The sequence below is a fragment of the Calliopsis andreniformis genome, chromosome 2, assembly GCF_051401765.1.
Source record: "Calliopsis andreniformis isolate RMS-2024a chromosome 2, iyCalAndr_principal, whole genome shotgun sequence".
NCBI classification, from domain to species: Eukaryota; Metazoa; Arthropoda; class Insecta; order Hymenoptera; family Andrenidae; genus Calliopsis; species Calliopsis andreniformis.
This window is the reverse complement of record NC_135063.1, coordinates 14,317,302-14,342,992: the sequence shown is the minus strand read 5'-3', so window position 1 is coordinate 14,342,992 and position 25,691 is coordinate 14,317,302. Positions and strand designations below refer to the sequence as shown.

Sequence of the window (25,691 nt, the reverse complement as noted above, 5' to 3'; positions counted from 1 at the left end):
ACGTAACAAACGTTCCTCTCTTTGGCCTACGAGTGAAACCACTTTCGCTCTTTTCGCCACTCGCCCGTGCGTTTCCATTTTTCCCTCCATCGATCTCGGCCGCCGTTTACGCTGGCTCTCCAGTTTCCTGGGCCCTTCTATCTCCCCTTGTTCGATGGCGGTTTTTACTGGCGGAATGGAACGCTCGAAGTTATTTTTTCGCGAGGCTTCTGCTGCTTGACGAGACCTGGCTGCAGGAAGAAATGGTAGAAAGTGGATTCTCGCCTCGGTGGAAGTGGGAAAAGTCGTTTGAATAATTAACTGCGGAAGTAATGACCGTGACTGAGGATAGAGGATGAATAATGGGTTTTATGAACCAGCTGAGGAGACATACAGATGACCTTCAGTGTCCTTGTATATGCAGACTAATTTCTTTTTTTGTATATTATATTCCTTTTTTGAAGTTACGTCTGTGTCCTAGGTGTTGATGAAGAAATAAAGATTTAATCGAAAAAGAAACTTGAGTAATCGTGAGATGTCCTTGACGCACCCATGTGGCAACTTTTCTTTATGAATTATTCTAATGTTCTTGAAATACCTTCACTGGTGAATCCTTTGTGTCTATGTTAACGAGAGAATGTATCCTCTGTATAAAATAAAAAACTGAATTATTCTTGATTGAAGATGCCATTATCTTGAAATCAAAACTCACGTACACTTCGATCGATATCGATCTCGATTTATTTCCCGAATACTTCTTCAGATTGTCTACATCGTTCGAAATTCGTGGTTTGTACTTACAATATCGCATCACGATAAATACTGCGTTTCGCAGGGGCGGAGGCTGGTCTGACAATCATCATCAGAGCTCGGAAGAACCCAGGGGAACGGGCTGTATGGCAACCTCTCGAACAAGCGTAACACACAGTGTTCGTTGAACTCTGGTCTCGCCACAGTAATGGCGACGGTAGTAAAATATAACCGTTACTATTATCGTTATCATTATCAAATACATCAACGGGGTATTAAAAATAGAAGGAAAAGCGCAACCGGCGCGGTTCTGTGTGTTTCCGCGCGCGATCGTCCCGGAAGTACATTCACTATTTACATGAGTATTCCCTTTCTGAGTTCTCTTGCAGCGAAGACAGAGCCTCGAGCGCGGAAGACGTCCGCGAAGTCCATTCGCGTCGGTTAGGAACTCTAGTTTTCTGTTCTTCGCGCCTTTCCTGTACCCCGCCGAGACTCCAGCCTCTTCGGCGTCGGCCGACTTTAAAGCAAAAGCGTTTCCTTCGGTGGCACGTAGAACAGTCATCGCTTCGAGCCGTCCACGGCGTCATCAAGACACGACGCACTTCTCCGAGTCCCTCTGCGCTTGGTTCGACGACGAGGACGAAGCTGGGGCACGTTTCCTCGCACAGGCAACCGCGTCGTTCGGCACGTAGGAGATCCTGACGCCACCGTAGGCTCTTCTGGGTGGGAGGGCGTAGGCGGCTGCCTCGTCTGAACTGCTGGAGGAGCTGCAGGTAGAGCAGCAGCTCTCTGCGTCGTCCTCTTCGCCGTCGAGCCTTGACTTGGATCCTCCTGCTGCACCTGAAAATGGTGGATGGGTCAGAATTCACTGCAAATGCCTGTAGTAAGCTATTAGGGGATACAGAAATGTGTAGAAATTGCGTCTACTAGTATGGAAACTGAGGGATTAATATATTAACCTTTTTAGAGAAATTAGAAGACTGGAGTTAGAAGCTTCTGCCTTTTAACAGTGTTCCCATAAATAGAAGTGAAGTTATCTCAAAGAACACACTTGTAAATTAAGACTTCTTGTTCGTAGAGTCCCTAGGTCCTTAACTAAACTTCTCTCACTTCCAAACACAAGCCTCCATAGAACAGAAATATTTCCCCCCTGCATAGACAAACCAAGTGATTCATCTCCATCTGGTAGACGCAAACATTCCATTCCCAAGTCCAAGAATTCCTCGCATTGAAAGTCAGCGAGACAGGCGGCTTATCATATGCAAAGCAGCAAATTTACGCACCCCAGGCCGATGAGCCAGCGACTTCCTCTGGCTGTAAGCTTCTCGATCGAGACACATTCGTCCTCGACAAGGAAGTAGGCGGCGGGGAGGGTGAGGAGGAATTCCTTTCGTTGGTCGTCGGCGAGAGGGGGATGCGGGACGTCGACGCCGCGTGATCGTTGACGTCCAGGTCCCCCTGAAACCGCACGCGTCGCGACGTCGGCGTTGGGGGATCTGTTTGGTTAACGACGAGACTCGTCGGCGACGTCGCCGATTCTGGGGTCAGAATAGGCACGGTGTTCGCGATGACGCCGGTCGATGTCGAGGTCGACGCTGACGCTGACGCTCCAGAAGACGGCCGAGGAGGCGGAGGCAGCTCTGGCATGCTCGAGGCGTGGGATGGAGCGCAGTTCTGGACGCATCTCAGCGGCTCACGGTCCCTTGCTTGCATTAGCCTGGAAGACAGAGTCGTGACGTTCAGTTGATTGATTCGTGAGGCTTTGTGTAGTCGGTTTGATTGATTCTGGACGTGCAATTACTGGTGGGAAGATCTGAGATTGAATCTAGATATCTTTGTCTTGTATAGAGTTATTAGATTGATTGTAGACAATTATAGTTGTGAGGTCAGGACCAAGTGGGCTGTATTTCTGGTTAAAAGACAGTCAAGGGACGATCAAGGGAAACTGCTTTCTTTTACAATCCTTTGCTTTCAAAGGGTCCGCCCTAAGATTCAATTTCAATTTGTAGAAGATTTACAGGAGGTCCCACTGGGGAAGGTGTATAAATCTCCGTGAAAAAGGGAATCGATTTACCTTCCTAATTCGCTGCGATTCTCATCGGGATGGGAACTACGTTCTTGAAGCAGTCTCTCGAGATTCCTTTCGAGAAGCACCCGGTCAAGGCCACCCGGCCTGGAACCGCTCGAAGGGAACCCTTCGGCCGTGAATTCAGGGGTCAGAGTACTCTGCGTGGGTGTCGTAGCCAGAGAAGCAGACGTTTGATGATGCTTCCTGGTCATTCGAGGGGAATTGCGCGGCGATCCTAGGGTGTGTCTTGATCCAGGCGGTGGGGGAGGCGGCGGAGGGGGTGGAGGACTCGACGAACCCTCGCTGGCTGGCGGAGGCCTTCGACCAGTCCTGGAAATAGAACAGTGGTTAGATAAACCAGATCAATCTAAGCGATCGCATTAAAATAAAAGCTACAAACTACTCCTTTATCAAATACATCAACAATCCTATAAAAATTTGTCTACAGATCTCAGTATATCTAGCAATTTCACTATTTTCTAATCCTCACAGAGAAGATCATTACAGCAATGCTATCCAGTGCCTATCGATTACACAGAGTCCAAAGAACTTCAGAGTTCAGAGACTTCAGACTCGAGCTCTCCACATTCCAAACTTCTCTTCTAAAGGATTCTTACCTGAGGAAAGAAGTCGGTGGGGGCGGGCCAGCGGAGGAGTCGCTAGGCGTCGTCGGGGGTTCACCCTTGCTACACGCTATGCTGCAATAAATGGCACCTCTTCGAGGCAGGAACGGCCTGCCGAGGAGGGACGTGCGGCAAGTGGCGCAGCAGAAGCAGGCCTCGGTCGCGTGCCAGTGCTGACCCTCGTGCGACATTTGCCCCTGATCCACGCCGATCGGTTCCCCGCAGCTGTCGCAGTACTCTGCGAAGGAAGCGTCGAAGCAGCGGAGACAGTACGGTCGGCCTTCCCTCATCACGTACCTCTGGCCCCCGAGCTGGAAACAGGATGCAAAAGTTAGGCGACATCGAGAGAAACGCTGATCAAGGGATTCCTTTCTAAGCTATTCCTTGGGAGTCCTGGGTCTCTTTTGGGAGCTCATTTTCTTTATTGAAACTGGGTACTAGGGCTTCTCAGAAGCAGTGTTCTATCTATGGAAGCTAGCTATAGATGGAATCAGGTGTCATGAGTGAGAGAAATGAAGATTCAAGATGGATCATGATCTCCCTCTTCTCTAGTCCCTAGATTTCCTATTTCCCTTTCTTTATCCACAAAATGAACCCTAACTTTTGGCAAACCCTGTATGTTCTTCTGCTAGCTACACTCGTTCTAAAACGACAGCCATTTAATTTCAACAGCTCCCTATTCATTAGGCCATGCCCGAGCAGCCGACACTTTTATCTCCGCATCAATCCCCCATATCTCTACCAAAGACTGATTGATACATCAATAGAGACACGCGTAATCGTTGTTCCGGATTATCGCGAGTCTCTGGAGGCCTGGAACACCAATGCCAGTACGTGTAGGTCCTGTCCAGATTCCATCGTTCATTATCGACCTCGTCGGGACGATAAGAAGCTTTGTCTGATCAGCTCGCACACGGGAGACGTATGGACTGCACATGACATTTATCGACACCTAGACGCAATGAATTATCGCGCATGAATCGGGTGCCATGGACGGCCGTCATTGGATAAAGGGGATAGTCTCTGAAGCTGACAGCTAAATCGTTCAGGGGTGAAACGACTCTCCATGGACGCGTTTGTTGGGTGTAAATAATTCTCACTATTGCGAAAAACGACGGCGATCTGAGCTTCCGCGAAATATGTTCAAGAGAAGATATCTAATAGTCTTCGATTTACAACATTATAATAACACTTGGAGTGCCACGAATTTACGAAAAATCCTATCATGCTTAGTGATTCTAGCTTTAAAAGAGACTCTTCTTAATTTTCCTATTCATTCTATAGTGCTACTTTTCTACTAACTTTCATGAGGGGGTAAATTAATATAGTCGAGATGGTAGTGGAAGTGTTAACCCTTTCGTGACCGAATGCTATCTTTTATTCTTATTTTCTTTCTGTTATCTAGGCTATGTTTTAAAGTTGTCAAGTGTCTGTCTTGTCGACCCATTCTACTGATATCGCTGCACTTGGCCTGGCTCATGACAGAAGTAGAATAAGGCCCAAGTCAGACACGATCCTGGCCCCTTTCATACACGTGTATTTTTCACAACTAAAATTGTAAAACCTCTAACCTTCGTCTTAATTTGCTATGTAGAATGATTTCTGAAAAGATCTGTCATCTGTTATTGAACACCCTATACCCCAGCAGTCACGAAAGGGTTAACCAAGTTCCCACTCTGTTCCCCTCTGATCGCTACCTGTCGATCGCACTCGAGGCAAGCGAAGTGCCTCATATGCCAGGCTCTACCCTCGGCCTCGGTGCACTCGTCGGCGAGTATGATCTCGTCGCAGGCGCAGCACCTCGGCTTGAGCGTCTCGGCGTGGTGTCTGCCGCAGTAGAGCCTGCCGTCGCGCCAGAAGTAGATCAGGTCGACGAGTAGCTGCCTGCAGACGCAGCAGATGAAGCAGGCCGGATGCCAGAGCGCGGACGGGCCCGCTCGGCTCGCGGCGACCGCCATCTCGCCCGCCGCGATGGGCCTGCTGCACTCGCGGCATCCTGCCCCGTGGGGCCTCTCCAGCTGGCTCGCGTGGCCCCGTCCGAGGGCCTCGCGTTTCCTCTGCGCCGCGAACACCCTCAGCTCCCGCTTCTCCTCCTCGCTCAGCCCGCTGCAGTACCTCGCCTCGTTGTCGTGCGGCGGTAGCTGTTGCAGCAGCTGCTTCACCCGCTCCCGCTCGCCCGCGCTGCCCGCGTATGGGATCTTGTCTTCCGGTAGCGCGCTGAAGTACAGGTGTACCTGCGACAGCGTGTACAACCAGGGATTGTAATTAAGAAGAGCGATCGCGTGGAAGCACCAAGCGATGTGCCTCTGCCTGTGCCTCGGCGAGCTTGGATCGGCTCGGCCCTGCCCGATTGGGTCTCTTTGCTCGCTTTGGACCCCGTCCCTCTTTCTCTTCCTGTGGGCCGAGGTCGGTAAAGCCAGGGGGACGCGATTCAGATTGGCGATCTACATATTGGCGATCTTTTTAGAGCTAGTTTTGGAGATTCAGGGGTGGAAAAGTTAGTTTAGGGAGATGGGAGTTCTTTGGTGGGCTACAGGCTGTTTCAGGGGACAGGAGGGGTTCCAATGGTGAGGATTTTTGTGATTCGTGAACTAGAGGCTTTAGCTATAGCAAACGTTGACTTTGTATAGGGTGTTTCTATATAGGTGGTCCTCAGGAGTCCTTATCAAAAGCAAAAGTTGTTTCTATATGTACAGACTGTCCCTACATGTATAGGTGGTCCCTAAGACACTCCATCAAAAGCAAAAGTCAACTATACTTAGAGGTTATAGGGACATTCTACAAGGTTACCAGAGATATTACTACTAATAAAGGGAATTACTATGGCAACTCTGGTAGAGAGTATAGGAACACCCTATAGGGATATCCTATAGAGAAAGTATAGAGACACCCTGTATAAAGAGTCTCGATGATTCCCGTGACAAGGGATCAGATAAAGAGCAGCAAGTAGGTAGCTTGATATGGCGGTGTGTACCAGAGCTAATTATTGGCCTCGCGAAGAGGATCAGATTCAGAGATATGGGATTTTAGACACGGATGATTCGCTAAGCTGGCAAATCTCTTCGGATTACAAGATTGGATTTAAGATTCGTTCCAAGTGCTTACTGTGCGCGTATTTGTACCATTCAGTAAGACGACAGAGCTGTCGGCGACCATACGGCGCATCCTCCTTTAAAATCAAGCCGAATACAATGAAGTTTTATTTATCGTCAGCGTGACACGGTCGATATTCATCGTTCATGAATAATTCAGGGTTGAAATGCTTACAGTTACACGGTACACGTGACACGGCCACCTCCCTCGGACTGAACGAGACTGTATGGTCTTATTTCGCTTACGGGATCGCTGTTTAACCCAAATCGCGTTCCACGCTCTCGCTCACCGCGACGAGAAAGAAATGTGTAATACTCGGCTCGAACATGTGCTTCGTTTTCACCGCGACTGCATCAGTAAGTAATACAATGTGCAAAGCACTCCTTGGGGAAGTTCGAAGCGCGATCGTATACGTTTCGCTGCAATCGTGTCGCTCCGGTAATCCATACGCAGAACAGAAACAAGCAAAAATTCGCGAAATTCTTCAAGATTCTGAGGCCAAGGTATCCATCCATATAACTGTCTCGATAAATCCCCGCGACGGAGAGAAAGCAAACCTTTATGCAAATCTAGAGTCACCGTGTATGGCGCATAGCGTATCAGGGCGCGCCCACTTCGGAGTCGGCGGGTCCTAAGAGACTCGAAAAGTTTCGTAACACGCCTCGATCTTCAGCGATACCAATTCTTTTCCTACACCAGGGTACTTTATCCCATTTACTAAATTAACAAACGAATAACTAAATAGAACTCTAACTGAGCCAAAAATCCCATAGGAAAGACCACTATCCTTATTATCCCTATGTCCCTAGATCTCTAGGCCCCTAGATCCCTCCTTAAAACGAGCCCTCCATCAGTCTCGGCCAAACCGAAACAAGGACACTGCCAGGTCGTGACCCAATATATACCCAAGGAACCAGTCGCCCAAGAGGTAGGGGGGATGTTGTCGGCAGGGGCAATCAAGTATTCGAATCACGGCGCGGTTCTTGTTCTCTTACTTGATCTGGCCTGAGACCAGGCGGCACCCACGTGTACTCCTCGAGCGCGCATCCGCTGTCATCGTCGCTCTGCGAGTGCCTCTGATGATGCATCAGGGCCTCCTGAAGCGCCAGAGCTGGCGGCGCCGCCTGCACGGGACTCTTGAATGGTTCCTGGTGAGAAGAACCAGCGGCCCCGCTCTGGAAAGCCATGGCCATGGCCATCGGCGGGCCAGGACCGAGGCCGAGTCCCGAGGGACCGCCCGCCTCCGTCGAGGTCCGCTGATGCTCCTCCCTGGGACACCTGCAGCTTCTGCACACTTTCCTGAAACGAGAATTATGGGGCCTCGTTAGAACCTTAATTGAAAGTGGTTAAGTTTGTTGCTTGCTTTTACTGGAGATTATTTGGGGGTGGGAAGAAGGGTGGAGTCGAAGGGCCGAGGAATTTGGTTGGGAGGTGGCGAATTGTAAAAAGGAAGATGTACTGTGCACGAGTATTTGGACGCTTTTACATGTATTGAGATATGCAAAATATAGTAAGTAGAATTCTATAGTATAGTTTTGGCTACAAATATCATCTCAGACGATAATATAAGATTTACAGATACTAATGAGAATGACATTTAGTATCAGTTAATATCAGTAATAAAGTGTAGGTGTTTCATGCAGTTTCAATAATGTCTGAGTGTCCAAATATTTATGCATGGTAGTGTACATAGAGTATGTTGAAGAAAAGAGTTTAGAAGTTCAGGGACTTGTGTCTTAAATTTATGGGGTAACTATAGCTGGAGTATTCATAGGTATCTACATATTATTGAGAAGTTGCGTTATCATTACACCTTTTCTTTAAAGTACAGTATTTGAGTTAATAAATCCATTGCGTGATACAGCATGATGTACTAACACGAAATGAAACAGTTATCTTTAGTCATACGTATAATCAGCGCTGAAGAAACGGAAGTGTCTATCGCGGACGTTGCAAGCACTGAGGGGGCTAATTAAGCGTGAATCAGTACTTGATATGCTATAATTTAGTGTTAAATTTAACATGAGAAAAAACTAAACAGCCACGTTTCATCATTTTATTTTTAGAGTATTAAATCTCAATAGAACTCCCGCTTAAGACAGTATGTACTACGATATAGAAAATCGCGGGTAATATAAATTTAAGTGCCATGACATAACACTGCTCTGACGATGGAACAGATAATTAATTATTCTGGTCTTGCTTTGAAGGTGAACAGTTTTATTTATGGCGTGAATTATAATTCCCTTATACCCCATAAATATACTAATTTTATGATTTCGAATTAAAATGTTAATCAAGTCCTAAAAATTGACTTCTTTTAGAATTCTACATTCTTAAAATCATCTCCCAAAAATCTTCTCCGATCTTTTAGTAAACTATTAGCTCTCAGATTATTCTTATCTCCAATCCAGACACAACACTAAATATTCTTCACATCAGACGCTCATAATTGCTTCGACACACACCGAGCACATTGCAACACAGAATTCGTGCTCGGCGCAGTGTGCACAGCATGTTAATGCCCAGTCTGGTTCCAGGAAGGAACGCAGGAATTCCATATTCACGGGAAGCAATAAATCCAGCAAATTCATTAGCATTCTTAATTTCATAGGCAGCAGAGAAACCTATAAACTATAAACTATCACACAGGCGTAAAACCAAACTTATTCGAATGTATACGTCTACTTAGTTATCCGCTGTCTTCCTTCAATAATAGCCATAGATCCTTCAATGTTCTAAGATTATGCAGGAACGAAACAACATCGGGTTTGCCTCGAGATCGAGGAAATCAACAAAATCGATATTGAAACTGCCATCAGCGCGTCACAATTTAGACAATAGCCTGTCATTAGACGATCGGACGCAGCGAGTTTTATCTCTAGAGATGATGAGCTCGCATTGGTGGTCAAGCACGATTACACAGAGAAGTGGTGGCAAAGTATCAGTTTACTTTTCAACCCCTACAATTTCGATGCTTGAACAGACAGGACGAGGATTTAACCAGCGCACTGGTTTGAAAAGTAATTTATAGTCATATGTGCGAGCGGACGAGCCTCATTACCATAAGACACTGCAAATTTAGTTCCCAGTTGATTGATTCTATTACGCGCGAGTGGCATAGTACGCCTCGAGAAGTGGCAAACTAGCGATTCGATGGAGACAGTCCATTTGATGCTGAGAACCTTGTTGCTTCCTGCAGTAAGAAACAGGCCAGTGTAGTGAAGGAGACGTGAAACATCATTTGCATACGCAATGAGGAGCTTCAATATTAACACTCTATTAAGTAGCTGCACTTCTAGGGGCAAAATGGAGTCTCTTCTAACAAAAATTTTCTCGAGCCTGTTGCCAATACTTAGAAATTAATATCAAATTCTTCAAACGCATAAACAATCCTCCCACTTAAAATGGAAGACCAATCCCTCTCTCACCTCAAAAGAAAAACAGTTTTCTCAAATTTTCCACTCCATAACCCACCAACACCTCACCCCAAAAGACCCACTGCTCCAAAAGCAGCTCGAAAGACAAGGAACAAGGTCCCTCCCAAATTCCTCTGAAAAACTTTCCCTCGGCCTGTCGATCAGCTCGCGAAACGAGAGCAGCAAACTCACTCTGGAGAGGCGGCGGCGACATCGTAACCCGAATGCAGGGAGCTGCACTCGGCGACGCGGTTGCATTCCGGCTCCACCAGCCTGCGGTCGTTTTCGAAGGCCGCTGCAGCTGCATCGTGGGCGCCGTTCAGATACTCCACGCACTTCTCCGTCGGGCTGGCCCTGGTGCTCAACGCTGGGCACCCGACGACGACGCCAACGACGTCGTCATCCTCGTTCCCATCCTCACGACTTCTCAAAAACGCGTCCAAATAGTGTTCGTCGACTGTTGGCAGCTCGTAGACTGCGCTCGGTGTCCAGGGAGCGGCTAGGTCTCGACGACTGCTTGGATCGTCGTCGATCCTGGTTGTCTGCTCGTTTTTCCTTGCGTAGAGCTTGCGGAGGTAGGCCTCTTGATGGCTTCTGGTGGCCCAGCAGCCGCCTTGCCACCAGCGCTTGGACCCTAGGACTGAGGTCTTCCTTCGTCTTGCTAGGCTTGACATTGTGGAAGGCTTGGTGGAGATGGCATTCGATTGATGAGGGTTGCTTGAAACTGGGGGATCAGGGGACACTTGAGGACATCACTTTGGGGTTTGGCGAGGTCCCACTTGCTTCAAGTGGAAGTGGGAATTCTTTAAGAATATTCTGTTGCTTCTGTTCAGGTAGAATATTTTCCAAAAACCGAACGAGAGTCAGAACCCACACAACTGGAACTTAATCTTCTTTAATAACACTGTTCCACTACGAACGATCACATAAGTGGCCTCTGCAGCTGTCTATCACTCCACCAACCACCTGCTCCAAAGACCCAGTACTTCGGGAACCACCTTGCACTTGCTCAACTTCCACAAACCCCGAACTCTCACGTTACCACGCGTTTCCAAGGTCTAACGTTACTCCACAGCCCTTGTCCGAAGAACTCTCGAACACAAAATCCTCGATCCTATAGGCTCCAGATCTCCAGGTATGAAGCACACTTCAATAATCTTCGAAATACCAGAGGAGAAACTCGTCACACTTGGCTAGCACTGAGTCAGTCGGTAGCCATTCGGGAGCATCGACGTTCACTGTCTCCTCATCTCCTCATCTCGCCATTCGTCTCTTTATTCCGACGTCCCTTTATCCCGTCCTTCTTTCCCAGGTTTCGCGCTTAATCTCGACACATTAAGCCTCCGCCTCGGCCGATCCCGCCGATAGTGGCGTCCTTCGCCCCCTCGATCAGCCCGTCGCAGATAAGATCGTGGGCCCTGTCGGTTGGTCCCCCTCGCGACTCGGCGACCGGTAACTCCGCGGGTTCGCGCCGACTTCGAGCCGCCTGGACGAAGCCGTCATCGTACCGCCGCCTGATCAGGGACACGGGACGCGTCGCTGGGCCCTTTTCGAGCGGGCTGCCGCGAGGGCAGAGAGCTGGCTCGCGCGGCTACTGCTGTACGATCGATCGCGCGGCATCTTCTCCTCTGTCGCTGAGATCGGCACGCGCTTCGGGAGATCGGCGATAGAGATAGGGAAAGAAAAGAGAAGGCTAAGGTTGAGGGAAGAGGAGGCTTAGGAAAAGAAGCTGGAGGAGGGAGTTGGTGAAGAGATGGGAGATTGAAGAATATGGGAATTGAAGGAAGGCGAAATTGGCGAAGAGATGGGAGATTGAAGAATGTGGGAATTGGAGGGACAGCTTTGGGGAAGAGATGGTAACTGAAGAGAAGGAGTTTTAGTAAGAGAAGGGAAAGGTAGGTTTAAGAAGAGAGGATGAAGAGAAGAGACAAGCCGTAAATGAAGAGGAATAGTGGAGTATCTTCAAAAAAAGAAGCTACAGGAGAGAATGGCTGAAGAGAAATTGTGTTCAACGTATATGACTATTGAAGAATGGGTAGCTCTAGGGAAGAGATGATAGATGAAGACTTTAGTCCCTAAGAAACTAGCTGGACAACTAATCTTCTAACTTATTCAGTGTCCTTTCCATCAATAATAAATAACTCCTCGGGTCTCCAACCCAAGGAACAGCAGTCACCCACCGAATGAAAAGAAGAAAGCCAAGGTGGAAAGTAAGAAGGTAAGTCGAGCAAAAGTGGACAGGAAGAAAGGCAAGCAAGGAGCAGCAGAAACGTACCGAAAGCTTGGAAAAAAGGAAGAAGAGGAGGGAAGGACGACCGAGAGACCTAACGTGGCGAAGGAGCAGAAGAGAAGGGTACCTCGAGGGGAAGGAAGAAAGCAGCAGAAGACAGAGACAACAGAGAGAAGAGGCTCGAGAGAGAAAGGTGGCCGAGGAGGAAGAGGACGATGCAGAGCGCGAGGAGAGACAGCGGGGAGAGGGAGAGAGGCAATCTGTACGTATAACCGGTAGTACAGCCGGGGATTAACGTTTTAATACGCGGCACGTAGCCGAAGGTACAAAGGGAACCAGGCGAACCGATAACGTTCCACGCGGCTCAGAACCAGGGATCCATCGATCGCGATCGGGCCTCTCGAAGTTGGCCTCGAGCTTCTAGAATCGAGAACGAGTCCAGATCCTCCGCGTCAATTCTCGGTGTCGTTCTTCAGGGCCGATGCGTATTCGATCCACGTCGAATCCTTGACACGCGACGTCCGTGCGTCACTCGCTTCTCGGAATGATCCAGAGACAGGATGCGCGAAGGATGACGGGCCCATATCCTGGGAACCAGTTTCCCATCCACTGTCAATCACAGGTCACAGGAGCCAGCGAGGACGTCGACGATAATCGAAGAGCGAAGCAACGACAACCGGTCGAGCCGTTTGGCGAGATAAAGAACCGCACGAGAAGTCGTCGGGCCCGAAATAGGGGCCAGGTCGGGAGCAAGAGGCTCACAGGGCAGCACACTTAATTGGCGGCGCAGGACGAAGGACCAACCGGCGCGTAGTCATCGAACAGCTTCTAGAAGCGGCGTCCCGTCCTTCCTACTCGGGCGTGCTGAGGCCGAGCGGACACTGAGCGTGCTCCGGGACTCAGGGCCCCCGGAGAAGAGCGGGGTGCAAGCGGACGGTCGGCTCGAAAGCCGACTCGAGGGTAGGGAGAACGGGGGTCCGTTCTCGTGAGGCCGCTACGTCGGTGCGTGTAACTTCCATGCCGCCAATACGCGCTCGCCTGCCCCCACCACCCGCCACCTTCCTTCCCGATATATTTATATTCGTTTCTAATACGTGTGGCGTGTCGGGGCCCGACGCCTCGCCGAGGGGCCCCTGTTCAGGCGGCGCGCGCGAGAGCTCGTCGCGCACCATCGACGACGCGACTTCGAACCGTGTGCGTGCACCGCGACGGATGACTGCACCCTGAGGCCACTCTCGCTGGATGGCTGTGGATGGGTCCATCCCTGGGGACCGTCTGCTCTGGACTTGACTCCACTGTCTTCGGAGACTGAGCATCTTTCGAGGCTCAAGCCTGGGATGACTGTCGGAGATAGAATTCAGAGACCTTTATGGGACTTAACTTCACTTATCTTGACTAATTGCTTTTTGGCGAGGAAGGGTTTTCTTCGAAGACTGAGCATCTCTGAAGACTCAAGTTTGAGATAATTGTTGGAAATAAAATTTAGAAATTTTCTGGGGACTTAAGGCCCACTATGACTAATTTCCCTTTAATACGAGTGTACTTTCTATGCGTCACATTTTTTTAGGTGCTGTGGGAAGCTTCAAATCTTGTAGATTTTAAGATCTTACAGTTTCAGATCTTCTTGGAGAAGTTTAATTCTGAGAATCTGTAATACTGCTTGTTATTTTACTGTTTCGAGAGACTTGAAATAAAGACATTATCCAGGATTTCTTTGGAGCTGTAAGAGACGTAAGAACATGAGAGTTTAAAATCTTCAAAATTCCCAGGGACGTACACGACTGCCCGGAGGCAATTATTTTACACATCAACCGGTCAGTCTGAATCTTGACGATGTCCCGAGGCTTTAATGCGAAGGCTCGGAATGATTCGTAGCAATGATGGTGCTGTTTTTGTCCAGCGTCCCGTTGATGCTTTGACGTTGGTCGAAAAACGTAATGATGGCTCTTATTTGATCATTATCTGATCTTGACTTTCAGCATGCAGGAATTTGATTCTAGCATTCTAACAGCTACAGTTACTTTACTATTAAAATATCATTTGTAAATAAACAGTAAGGTAGCTTCAAAAAAAACCGAACTGTCTCGACGACCTTCTATCGAGACAACACTAGTATCTGCAACTATTCTCCTCTTGCACCGAACTTAAGATCAATTCCCAAAGATCCCCAGATCTCCAGAAAGCTCCCATCGATTCTCAGACACGAAGCAACCAGAAGACGCATTAATCAAAAAACAACGCCAGACGACGGTTAATTAACGAAGCATGTCCGAGTAAATTCATTGAAATTTGTTCGATCTCGATAAGTTCCCTCGCGATTCAATAATTTCCCATCTTCGAACCCTCCCTATCTGATCAACAGAGCTTCAATCTTAACGACGACCAGGCAACCAGTAATAAGAACTCGATCGGTTCGAGTTAGAACCGTATGTAGATCTGTTCGAGGAACGATCGAACTAGAAAATTCTTACGTAAGCCATCTAGAACCGGCAGTTTTCCAGCGAACGATCCCCCGATCGGCTCCAACGATACGGGCTCATCGGTAATAAAAGTTCAATCGCTTAATCATCGTTGCCGTACCATCGTGGATTCCATGGGCAGGGTGAACCCCGTTGCAGGAGCGCCAGCCTTACCCCGCCCCTCAGTGGAACATCTCTGCTGCTTGCTGCTCCTTTTTCCGATACATATATATTTCTCATGCTGGACAAGCGTTTGATAGCCTATTTTTTACCGACTGATTGCGGCTCTTGTAATGAACAGAGAGATTCTCCGTATTTATTACGAACCAATTAACCGGATACGTCGTAGCCTGCAGCCCGAGTTTCTTATTTATGGGTGGCGTGGTATTCACCTTCTTGGGGTTAAAACAGACGCATGAATATATGTGGCTAGCTGGGACGTGCTGTTAATTGGGAAATGTTCGTTATACTCGATTGCTTCCTCCGTGCTCATCTTGCTTCAATCTGGGGGGACCGATGGGGCTAGGGGGTTGAGGAGGAAATTGTCTTCGCTGCACTTAGCCCTGTGTTTGCTACATTCTGTTTCTTAACTTCAATTTTCATTCGTCGTTTTGCCTTGCAGCCAGGAATGGAAATTCCTAGATCATTAATCAAGACAACAGTATACTCTGCTGTATATCTCAATAGATCCTCGATCGCCACAATGTATAACTATGCGCCACCCAGCGTCCAATAACTTCAATCGACCCAGGGTCAGGCTGCTGCTCGAATCCTCTGACAAAACCGCAAGCGAAGGTGTTCGAACTTCATGTACCCCTTCGCAGCCCTTGTTTCGGAAATCGACAGGCACTTACGTTGCCACAAAGTCAGCCACGAACAATCTCTGATGGTTGGTAATGGCGCAGGTGTTGCATCGGAAAGTGGACCAAAAAATGTGGCGCGAGATTGGTAAATAATTGGGAAAGTGAGAGGCGAAATTGATGCACTGGTTGAAGTTCGACTGTGGGCCTGTTTCGCGATCGATTAAAAAGATTGAGGGATACTTCATCGCGAAGGTAACCGGCTTCAAATTGCCTGGCTAATTTAATTCAGAGGGTAACGATATAGTGCACCGTCGCGAGAGCGGTTCGTTCAACTGCAGCCTCTCCCGAACCACCTTTTCGCACGGAGATTCGGGGCTCCTTCCGAGAACCCTCACGCTGAGAAATGTCTTCATCGTGCTGAAGTAGACGTGCTGGGATCCCTTGATCGATACCCCTCGCCATTTTCTACTTACTTAAATATTTCTGAATATTTTTATGCTAGGGGGGAATCGAATTTTTAGGTCCATGTATATTGATACCCTAAGAGCATGAAGTAGCATCGCCACATGGAAAATCTGTGAGGTGAATTGCGGCTGCAGTCACAGTTATACAGATTTCTACAACACATCCGAGTTACCAAAGGTTACACGAGATTTCACTACAGAGTCATTAAACCTCCTGACCAGAGACTCGATCAGGAAGTCAATAAAAGAGAACATCCCTAATAAAATACAGCAGTAATTACTAAACAGTTCCTTGACGAGAAACCTAAAATCAGTTCAGGCTCTCAGCTTCTATCACACTAAAAAATTTAAATACCAACTTTAAAATTCAACATCCTATTCGGCCACTTACTCAATCCCCCTCATCTTCTTCAATAAATCTCTAGCAAAACGACTACCTAATCCACGCGCGTTTCCACCACTCTAGAATTAAAGGGATTCCACAGAAACCTCTCCTCGATTGCGGTATTATTAAATGACCCCTTCTCCCAGAGGACCATTTTTCCTGACCTCTCTGAAAGGTTCCACTGGCATCTCAGCTCTCGATTTCCTCCCATCGGGGAAGGCTACCTGAGATTGCTCGCTGCACTATGATGCTACAATGCACCAGAGGATGCAGTTCTTGAGGACAGAGCGATACGCCCCGTGCAACAGAGCTGGCTCACAGTGAACTCAGGTCGCTGGATGCGCGGTGAAGAGAGGATCGTAAGCGGTACCTTGCACGGGAATTATGAACTGTTATATAGATGAATCTGCTTCTATGCAACGCAGCGGGAGGGGGCGCGTGCACGCGCGGAGACCTGAAATTTTCAGCGTCCCGAAGGCATCGCGCTAGGGAACTCCCCCATCATCGAGGCTCTGTGCGCTGCATTGGGAGGCCTCGGTGCTAATGGGCTGCGAACGTGAGCTAGGCGCCAAGAGATGGATTTCTTGGTAGTTCATCTTTTGTTGATGGAGGTGGAGACTTAGAAGAAAGGAAGATATGAAGGGAACGTTGACCTATTTCGATTTATATATGTATATATTTTTTAAGATACAAGGAAGAAACAAGACTGAAATGGTCTGGCACAAACTGTGCTCAGAAGAAATTGCAAGTGTTGTCACTATATGTTCCTTTCCTCTGAGCATGGAGAGGACTAATGTTACTCTTTGGGTATATTTGGTTTTGTGAGGGTTTAAGAGAGGAACTGTTTTTGTTGTACAGGGGGAACCCTAGGGTAGGGTTTGTAATAAGGATCCAGTGGAAGCTTTAAATGACTGGATATTTGTCGACGAGGTGTATATCTCTATTAGAGATTATGTAACAATTATTAAATTCTCATAATTCAACCACTGTTTACGATCCTACTGATCCATAATAAAGTTTCAATCCAGATACACGAGCTCTCTGTGTCAAATTAACCATCCCTGAATGGTCCATAAATCAGTGATTAACTAATAAGGTGGTAGCCCATCGACTTATATACTCAGTGATTAGAAAGGACTGAAGAGTGATCAGTCGAGGAAACCGTGACTAATCCGTGAAACGATCCAAGCACAGTATTAAAACGTAGCTTAGATCATTATTGAACCAGGAATCAGAAGAGCACAGACAGAAACGAGCTGTTGCATTAATAATTTACTACGATATCTGTGCAATCTGGTACAATCAACTAAATATTGATCGGTTATTCTGTAGGATCAATAATCAGGCATCAACGTTCAAGGGAAACTGGGGTCTATAAACATCCATCGAGGAACTTGAAAATCTAGTCCCTCTACCCCGACAGGCTAATAATGTATTCCACACGAGTGCCCTGACAAATCGATCCTCGAACGCTATTCTTCCAGCGAGCAGCGAGCTGCTTAAGAGCAATGACTTCTCCCGATCCTAATCCGTGAAAGACCCAGCACCTTTGCTCTCGGCTAAATCTTTATTAACGACACCTGCGGCGCCGTGAATACGTTCACGTCGAGTCCATTTTCGACGATCGAGTAATCCCCGAGACACTCGCTTTCAAACGATTTCATTCCGTGGATTCCACAGTGCGACGATGACGAATGACCGCGGACGAGAAACGCGGCTGCCTCTTCATCATAATCCAACAATTATAGATACCCTTCTCGATTGAGATTTCTCAATTTCTTCTCCACTTTTATATAAGCTGGCATAAGAAAGAACTCGAAACTTTGGACACCTAGAGCACTCACTGAGAAAAGGATCCCAAAAGAATTCTAAACGAATGTGTCTCATTTGAAGAATCTCAGCTTCGTCTTCCTTCGATTGGAGTCCTCTATTGTACCCAAGCCACGCGTTCCTGTCCATCAAATGCCTATCAAAGGCACTCGAGCCACTCGGATTACATGAAACATGTCATAGAATCGAATCTCCGTCATTCCCAGGTTCCTCCAACCCGCAATCAAGCGATGCCAGCGATACTCAACTCCACTTTAGAAGTCGCGCGATCGAACAACTTAATTCCAGGGATTCCTCGGCAACAGCTCGAGGCTCGTCGAGGGGGAGCGGCTCTCCGGCGCGCGGATGAAAAACGCGCTCAGATCGTCATTACATCACCGTTCATCGGGAGGTGGTGCAATTAAAAGCCTGTTTAGCGTGGCCGAGCAGCGTTCTTGCGCGTTCCGTCGAGCGCGCGTCCCCTCGAAGGCGGGATCCCTTTTCCGCGGCTGGGCGACACCTGCTACTAAAACAGGTGATGCGCGAAACTCTCGTGCGCCCACAGGTGTGCTGAGAAATGCTCGTCGACCACCGTGTTTTCCTCCTTTTCCCTGCTGCTTATATTTAGCATCCCAGTTGTCGGTAGTTCGCGGGACACGCGGTATTTTTCGCAAGGAACTGGTTTCCTCGCGCTTGAACCACATCTGACCGGTGTATCCTTCTAGTGTGATTCCTCAATTTCGTCGTTTGTACGTCGTTCGATTCTGCGCGAGGAGAAATTCCGTGGAACACCTTGAGGATAATCGTCCATCATTATGGAGGAGCGAATGGCTGGAATCGAGGTATGTATGAGTGGTCTGTTGGTCAGCGGAAATGCGCCATCACCTAGGTGAGTACATTCATGGAAAGGGGAGATCGCTGAGGACTATTTTCCGGTAGAGAGAACACGGTTCTAGTGTGAATAGAATCTAGAATACTTAAAAACTTGGAAGTTTAGGTCTCTGTCTAGTTGGATTCCTGAAAATTTGGATCTCTGAACCTTTGGATCTTCGAAACTTTGTATCTTTGAATCTCCAGAACCTTGGACCCCTGAAACTTCAAATATCTGAAAACTGAAATAATTGAAAGTCTAGAGGTTGTGAAAATTTGAAAATTGAAGAACTGAAATATTTATCAGCTTCGAATATTTCGAATGCCTTCTTATCTCAAACCTAAGTCATGAGATCACTTACACGATCTTGGATTAGGAGAGACTAATAAGAAGGAAGAAATGAAGACAAAAGAGAGAATGAATCGCGTTAATCTGAAAATCTCGCGAGTATCGTCGGCGCACGGGACACGCGTGCGCTTTCAGTCGTTCCCGCGCGCACTTATGCGAACGGCCCTCCCTCGTTTCCCACGAACATTCCCGCTCATTACGACTTCCCGGCGGCCGAGGCTCACGGAACCACGGCGTATTCTCGAAAGGAGCTCGGCGAAGCGGGTCCCGACACTCGAGCTGCCTTCGTCGATAGTAGCTGCTCCAACAGCTTGTTTCAATATTTGTAAATGCCGCGCGCTCCGCTCCCTCTTCGATTGCGTCGCTGTCTTCGCTGTTTTCTGCTTTCCATTGACTGTGGCGAAAGGCAGAACGACGGATCTTGGAGATCAATTACTGTATTTGTACTTTAATTGAAGTGACGAAGAAAAGGATGTGGATACTTTGAAGATTGTAGAGATTCAAGGAAATGTAAGCTTAGAGCGAAAAAGTACTGTGTCCTGAAGTAACAGGTCTCGTCTAAGGCCCCTGATAGCCTTTAACGAAAGCATTCTGCTGCAGTTTCAGTTACTGAGGCCTCACGAGAAGAATGAAGCTGATATCCATCAGGATCACTATAATTACATCAAATCACCTCCATCCGGATCCGTAATTGCCTCGAAGCTTCATATTAGATATATGTAATAAATGCTGACAAACGGTGAACGATCTCGATTTCATTAATTCCCCGCTGATGAACCATGGATGAGCTACCTCGCGGAAGAACCACTGACGAACCGACCATCCCTTTCATTTTCGGTCTGATTGACCCTTGGCTACGTGCTTTTTCTCCAGGGTTATCATTATTGCAACACTCCACTTCCAGGTTTCAAGAACTCTCGATTCTCGATGATCGAAACTAATAACGAAACGCGCAAAAAGTTTGCAAGATTCTTTCCAGTGATACACCACTCGAACTCATTGTTTCCGTGTATCATTAGATGACTCAGGCCATTTCTGTTTCTTTTATAGAGTCCCTCGCCTCGACTCCACCAAGCGCGTCCACCGAATTATCTCTGACCCACCGTGGCCGCCCCATCGTTCGTCCCTAATTTCCCCAATTTCCTCCAGCTCTCGATCGAAACAAAAATGGCGGAGTCGGAGGTGGAACCGCAGAGACTCGAGTCGCGTCGTAAACAATACGTTTCACGCGCGAGCGGTCGAACGAGCAGAGGAAGAGCTCCGAGTCTCAAGGTCCTCTCATCAAGGAAAGAACGAAAAAAAGGAGCCGTTAATGGAAGCGGAGTTCCATTGGGCGCGAGCAAGCGAAGCAGCGCGAAGGGATAAGGAAATCCAAGGCAGGGAATTATGCAGATTGTAGGTTGGAATCCATCTTCTGATGGGCTGGATGGGCATACTCTCGAACCTACGTGAGTTCATTCGTGGCGAGGGGTGCCGCTGCTCAGGACCAACTACCCATCAGTTTTCTGCCTGTTCGTTTCGTTGCTTCTAACTTCGTCTCCCCCCTCCCATGTTAAAGAAGACTCGAGTAATGCGCGCTTTCGACCATCTTCCTGCGTGCCTTTTTCCCTGCGCGAATGGCGAGGGATGGAATCCAGGGGGAGGAATCGAGGCTGGTTATACTGCTAGGAATTATGGAGCTGTTGCGAGTGTGAAGTTGTTAGAGAAGGCTGTGAAAGTGGGAAGGTGGAAGGTTTAGAACTGACAGAAGGAATTTATTCAGAATTTCTTGAATAAAAGAATCGTCATACTAATTTTATAGTCGGAGAAACGATGTGGCGAAGTACCTAGACAGGGCTCTCAGCAAGTGAATCACCTACTCTCCAACTAATCACTAATTTGAATTTCTCTATAGAGTGTCAGGTTCAAGTGTCAGCCGCTAATGTATTCGGAACCGGATTTGCTTATATGGACATGGAAGGATAGACTACTGCGCGGTGGTTATCGATTAGATATCCTATCGGTAATTATAAGCGTGTCGATGGTATCGTTATGCTATCGATAGCCTCGGCGGGAGTAAGTGAAATATCGGAAAACACATGATAAATTTCCAGCCGTATCGTATTTATTCATTTACCTCACGCGCAGGTTTCTATACGTCAATTTTATGCCGACTATATCGATTAGTCGAAAGCATCGATCACCTATCTCTAACATCGTTAATTAATTGATCCTTATCGACGCTATTCTTAGCCCCGTGTCGATTTTGTCGATTTTATCGACTTTATCGTTCGAACCGATGAAACAGGGAGGAGAGAGAGGGCTTCCGCAGCGCAGCAAGACGATGGAAATTTGCGCCCAGTGAACCTTGTCCTGGGGCGTCGGATCGCTTCTCTATTTTCATTCCTGCGAGATAGCTCTGGCCTGGCCGCGATCCGGTTTACCTATCTCGTCCAATAAACATCGGGACAGATCTCGCGAAAACCTCTGTCCAAGCACGGAATCGCGAGCGCTCGAGAGGATTCCGCGTCGCTGTGAAGGATCGTGCGCCACGCGCTACCTCTTAATGAATGGCTGCCATCGATGCGTTCAGAATTCTGTACCCGGGACACCATTACCTCGATCGATAAGCGCTCGAGATTCAATGCTACGATATAATTAAACGCCGCGGGTACACACGCACAGTATTTCAGGACAAGAATCCCTCGCCCAGGGTACGCCTCCTCCAGTTGCCGCTGTTGGCACGGTGGTCACTCGACTTTCTCCTCGAGGAAACTTTGAAGAACTTTCAATCTGTCATCTTAGCCACGCTAGTACTTCTCTCTTTATACTGCACTGTGTATTATGCTCTGAGTAGCCTCCTCAATCTACTTGGGAGGAAGATACTTGAGGAATTCCTTGCTAGATAGACTTTCTACTAAATTATACATTCGAGGAGCCTGAGATGGGGTGTAATACTAGAACTAGCAGAGTGGGTAAGATAACTGGTAAGATTGCCTCTGTATTTTGTTTTTTATAAATGTTACTTCTGGCTGTTTTGCACTTGTTTAGAAGCTTGTAATTGGAGCATACCGTTGGAAATGGAAATTAATATACAGGGTGTTCGATAACAGGCCTCAGGAATTTTACAGGGAGATTTTAAAAGAGTCTAACATTCGCGTGAAATGTGTCTGACCTGGGGCTTATTCTGCTGACGCTCACTTGTCAAATCAGGCATACCGAAGTCAGTAGAATAAGCCTCGGGTCAGGCACAGAGAAATCAGTAGAATAGGCCCCGAGTCAGACACAGCGAAGTCAGTGGAATAAGTCCCTAGCCAGACACAGCGAAATTAGTAGAATAAGCCTGGAGTCAGACACAGCGAAGCAAGTAGAATAAACCCCCAGTCAGACACCTCATCAACAATTGATAGCTCTGAAACGAAGCCCCAAATGCAATTTCATCTTATTTAAGCCTATAGAATAACCTCGTAAGATTTCTATAAAAATCTAGAACACTTTCTTACCCTCAGTAGCTCCAGTATTGAAACACCTAGCTTCAAACTTCCAACAAAGTAGTACGATTTTCAAATAATTGAATATGAGTTGAAGTACAACCTAATTAGTTCAAACAATGGCCATCTTTTTCTAGATCCACAAGATTCAGCAGTTCCTCCTTCACGCAATTCCCATCGCGAAACCAGGGGACCAAGTAAACCAGTAGTTCAGCGGATCGCCGACAATGGCGCCAACTGTCGGGTGTTTTCCTTTTTTTTCAGAGATCGCAGAGCACGGCAGAGAAATCGGGAATTCAGGTAGTGGCTGAACAAGTTGACTGCACTCGGTCGCTCGCGGGAAAGGCTCGCAGGAGAAGGAACGAGTCGAGCGCGGAGCTGTAATTTAGAGAAAAACGTTACCCCGGAGCCGCGGGGCCCTACTTTTCGTGCGCGTCCCGCCTACCTGGCCTCTATTAAGGCTCTCGTCGAACACAGCAGAGCCCTCGACCATACAGCGCCACGATACATATCTCCAGCGTGCGACAAATGTTACCAATCTGCTCGAACATTACACCAGAATTAAATCTGGGGAATGTCGATAATCTTGGGGGACCTAAGGTCCCCTTCTGTGTCACTGTGTGGACGCTGTTGACGTATACACTGAGCGCCATCTATGCTTTGGGACCACGTCGAGAGGTTGAGACACGCGAAGCACAGTTTCTGGTATTTATTCATACAGATCAGACCTCGACTTGACCCGAAACCTAACTTTAATCTTGATTAAATTTCTAATGAGAATACAGACCATATAAGATCCTCTGTTATTTAGCACTCTGGGTGCTGGTGAGATATATGAGGAGCATACCAGATATAGGAAACACAAAAACGAGAGATTCAAGAGCCCCCCTTGCTAGGATCGAGAACAACCTGCGCGTCCCTCGAGCTCTCACTGCGTCCCCTATTCCCTTCTACCTGCAGAAGCATGATCGTTCCCTTGCCCCCCAGCTGTGCACGTCATTTCTTCGGCTACGCACTTAAGGCTCGCGCTTAAAGCGCCTTTTGCGCGGCGGTGACTCCTTCGCGGCGGTAGCGAGCCTCGCGGCTGTCCTTGGGACCTCTTTCTTCTCGGAAAGGTCTTTATTCGGGAACACGATTGCGGCTGCGACGCTAGAATTACGGCCAATCAGCTGGCGTGACTTCGGGGAATTGTTTTTTGAGAGGGCCAACTTGACGTCGTTCCTTATTTTCGATTTCAGGTGCCTCTGAAATCTGAGATGGATCTGAGATAGATCTGAGGTGGATCTGAGGTGGATCTGAGGTGGGTCTGAGGTGAATCTGAGGTCTGTCTTCATAGCGAGGTACCTTCGATGGCTCGATACATTGGCGTAATGCACAGTAAATATAAGAATGTCTTGCACTGACGCCAATGCAGGCCTGATAGAAATCTTAGCTCGCGAGACACTTTTTAACCCACTATATGCAAAACCTACTTTCAAAGGGGGACCTACTCTTGAATGATGTACTATTACCAAGGCTGTACAATTCAGATAATTGAGCAAAACGCATAAACTCCTCGATAAAATCCATTTTTCATCCCACCTCGACTTCCCGCATTATCGTATCAGGCATCGCTAAATACGACCAGGTGAGAATGAGCTCCAATTCCATCTCGTGCCATTAAGAGACGAAAAAGAGGAACGATTTTGAGCGGGGTTATTTTTTTCGCTGGCGAATGATTTATGACAAGGAGCAAGATTTATCGCGATTACGTTCGACCGCTGCATTCGTTACTAAGTCGAGCACGAAATCGTTTAAGGCGATAACCGCGAGAGACGTAGGTATTTACTCTCGTCCTTGGAAGTCTCAGTTGATTTCCCTTCCTTTTTTCATTTTGGAAAAGAGAGACGTGCTTATTTATAAATACCGATCACGTGTGTATAGTTGAAATTACAGAGGGCAGGCTGATCGGTCGACCGACCTTAGAAATTGTCTCTCGAGATGGGAAATTAATAAATGATTCCATGATCATGTGTAAGAGTTATGGTTACCCTGAAGATAATCATACCCCAGGGCGTTTCGCTCGCGAAACATGGCCTAGGGACTTAGTTCGGATTCTGGGGAGTTTTTCTCTCGAGAAATTTCTACCTTATCTGTATTGATCGAGAGAGATCGTGTGTCACTGTAATTACCCAGATCGAGCGATTAGCTATCACACACTGCGTGATTTGGTTAACGATCTTGAAATATTTTATTCAAATTACTGTGGAATAGCCTTGAGCGAAGATGCTCCTAACTTGGGGGAGTCTTCTGAGCGCCATTTTGGAGATACCACAATTTTGAAGCAGTATTAAAAGCTTGTAAGAAATGCAAGGAAATCAGTTTACAGAGAATCGTTTATCAATCAGATAGAAATCTCCGTTGAGAGCAAAAAAAGAGGTACGAGGAGAGGTGTTAAATCCTGTTCGCACAGGCGTAACGCGCTTGTCATTCGTATTGTCACCCACGCCTCTTCCAGAGATCGGTATCTGAGTCATTGTCAACGCGTGGTGTGGGTCCAACTTTGGAGCGCTACCAGTGATGTTAACAAGACACGCCAGCTGAATGATTATTTCCTCGGAGTATCCACGCGGGGAACCAAAACGCAGAGAAACAAAGAATCTACTTTCTTCCTCCCTCTTACAATTCTAATCCTCCTAATAAATCTCAGTCTACCTCAAATATCGACTAATTCTATTTCTACCTTATTTAAAAAAAAACTTCCCTCCGTGACTCTGCAATTAATTAAAATTCGTCTCAATCTCAGCTAATTCCCCCAAAAAACACCCCACTCGAAAATCCAATTTCTCGATTTCGAGGTAGCCACGATGGACGCTTCTTTTTCTCTCGATTCTACCTGGCGGCTGGTTTCGGCGCCCCTCAAAGCGGCGTCACAGGTGAA

The 25,691-nt window shown here is 47.5% G+C and overlaps 1 protein-coding gene across 4 annotated transcripts in view; it reads right to left on the bottom strand.

Moving 5' to 3' along the window:
- Positions 1-1,315: 1,315 nt before the first annotated feature.
- LOC143184424 (uncharacterized) overlaps positions 1,316-25,691 on the bottom strand; it is a 90,709-nt gene continuing 66,333 nt past the window's right edge. For 3 of the 4 annotated variants that reach the window (XM_076386640.1, XM_076386649.1, XM_076386664.1), the window contains 6 exons: positions 7,509-7,812; positions 5,118-5,654; positions 3,415-3,731; positions 2,804-3,127; positions 2,013-2,446; positions 1,316-1,569 (listed from right to left, as the gene is read on the bottom strand). In XM_076386640.1, coding sequence (XP_076242755.1) covers positions 1,316-1,569; positions 2,013-2,446; positions 2,804-3,127; positions 3,415-3,731; positions 5,118-5,654; positions 7,509-7,812 — 2,170 coding nt within the window. The remainder of the gene's footprint in view (positions 1,570-2,012; positions 2,447-2,803; positions 3,128-3,414; positions 3,732-5,117; positions 5,655-7,508; positions 7,813-25,691) is intronic. The other variant, XM_076386656.1, reaches the window with a different exon arrangement.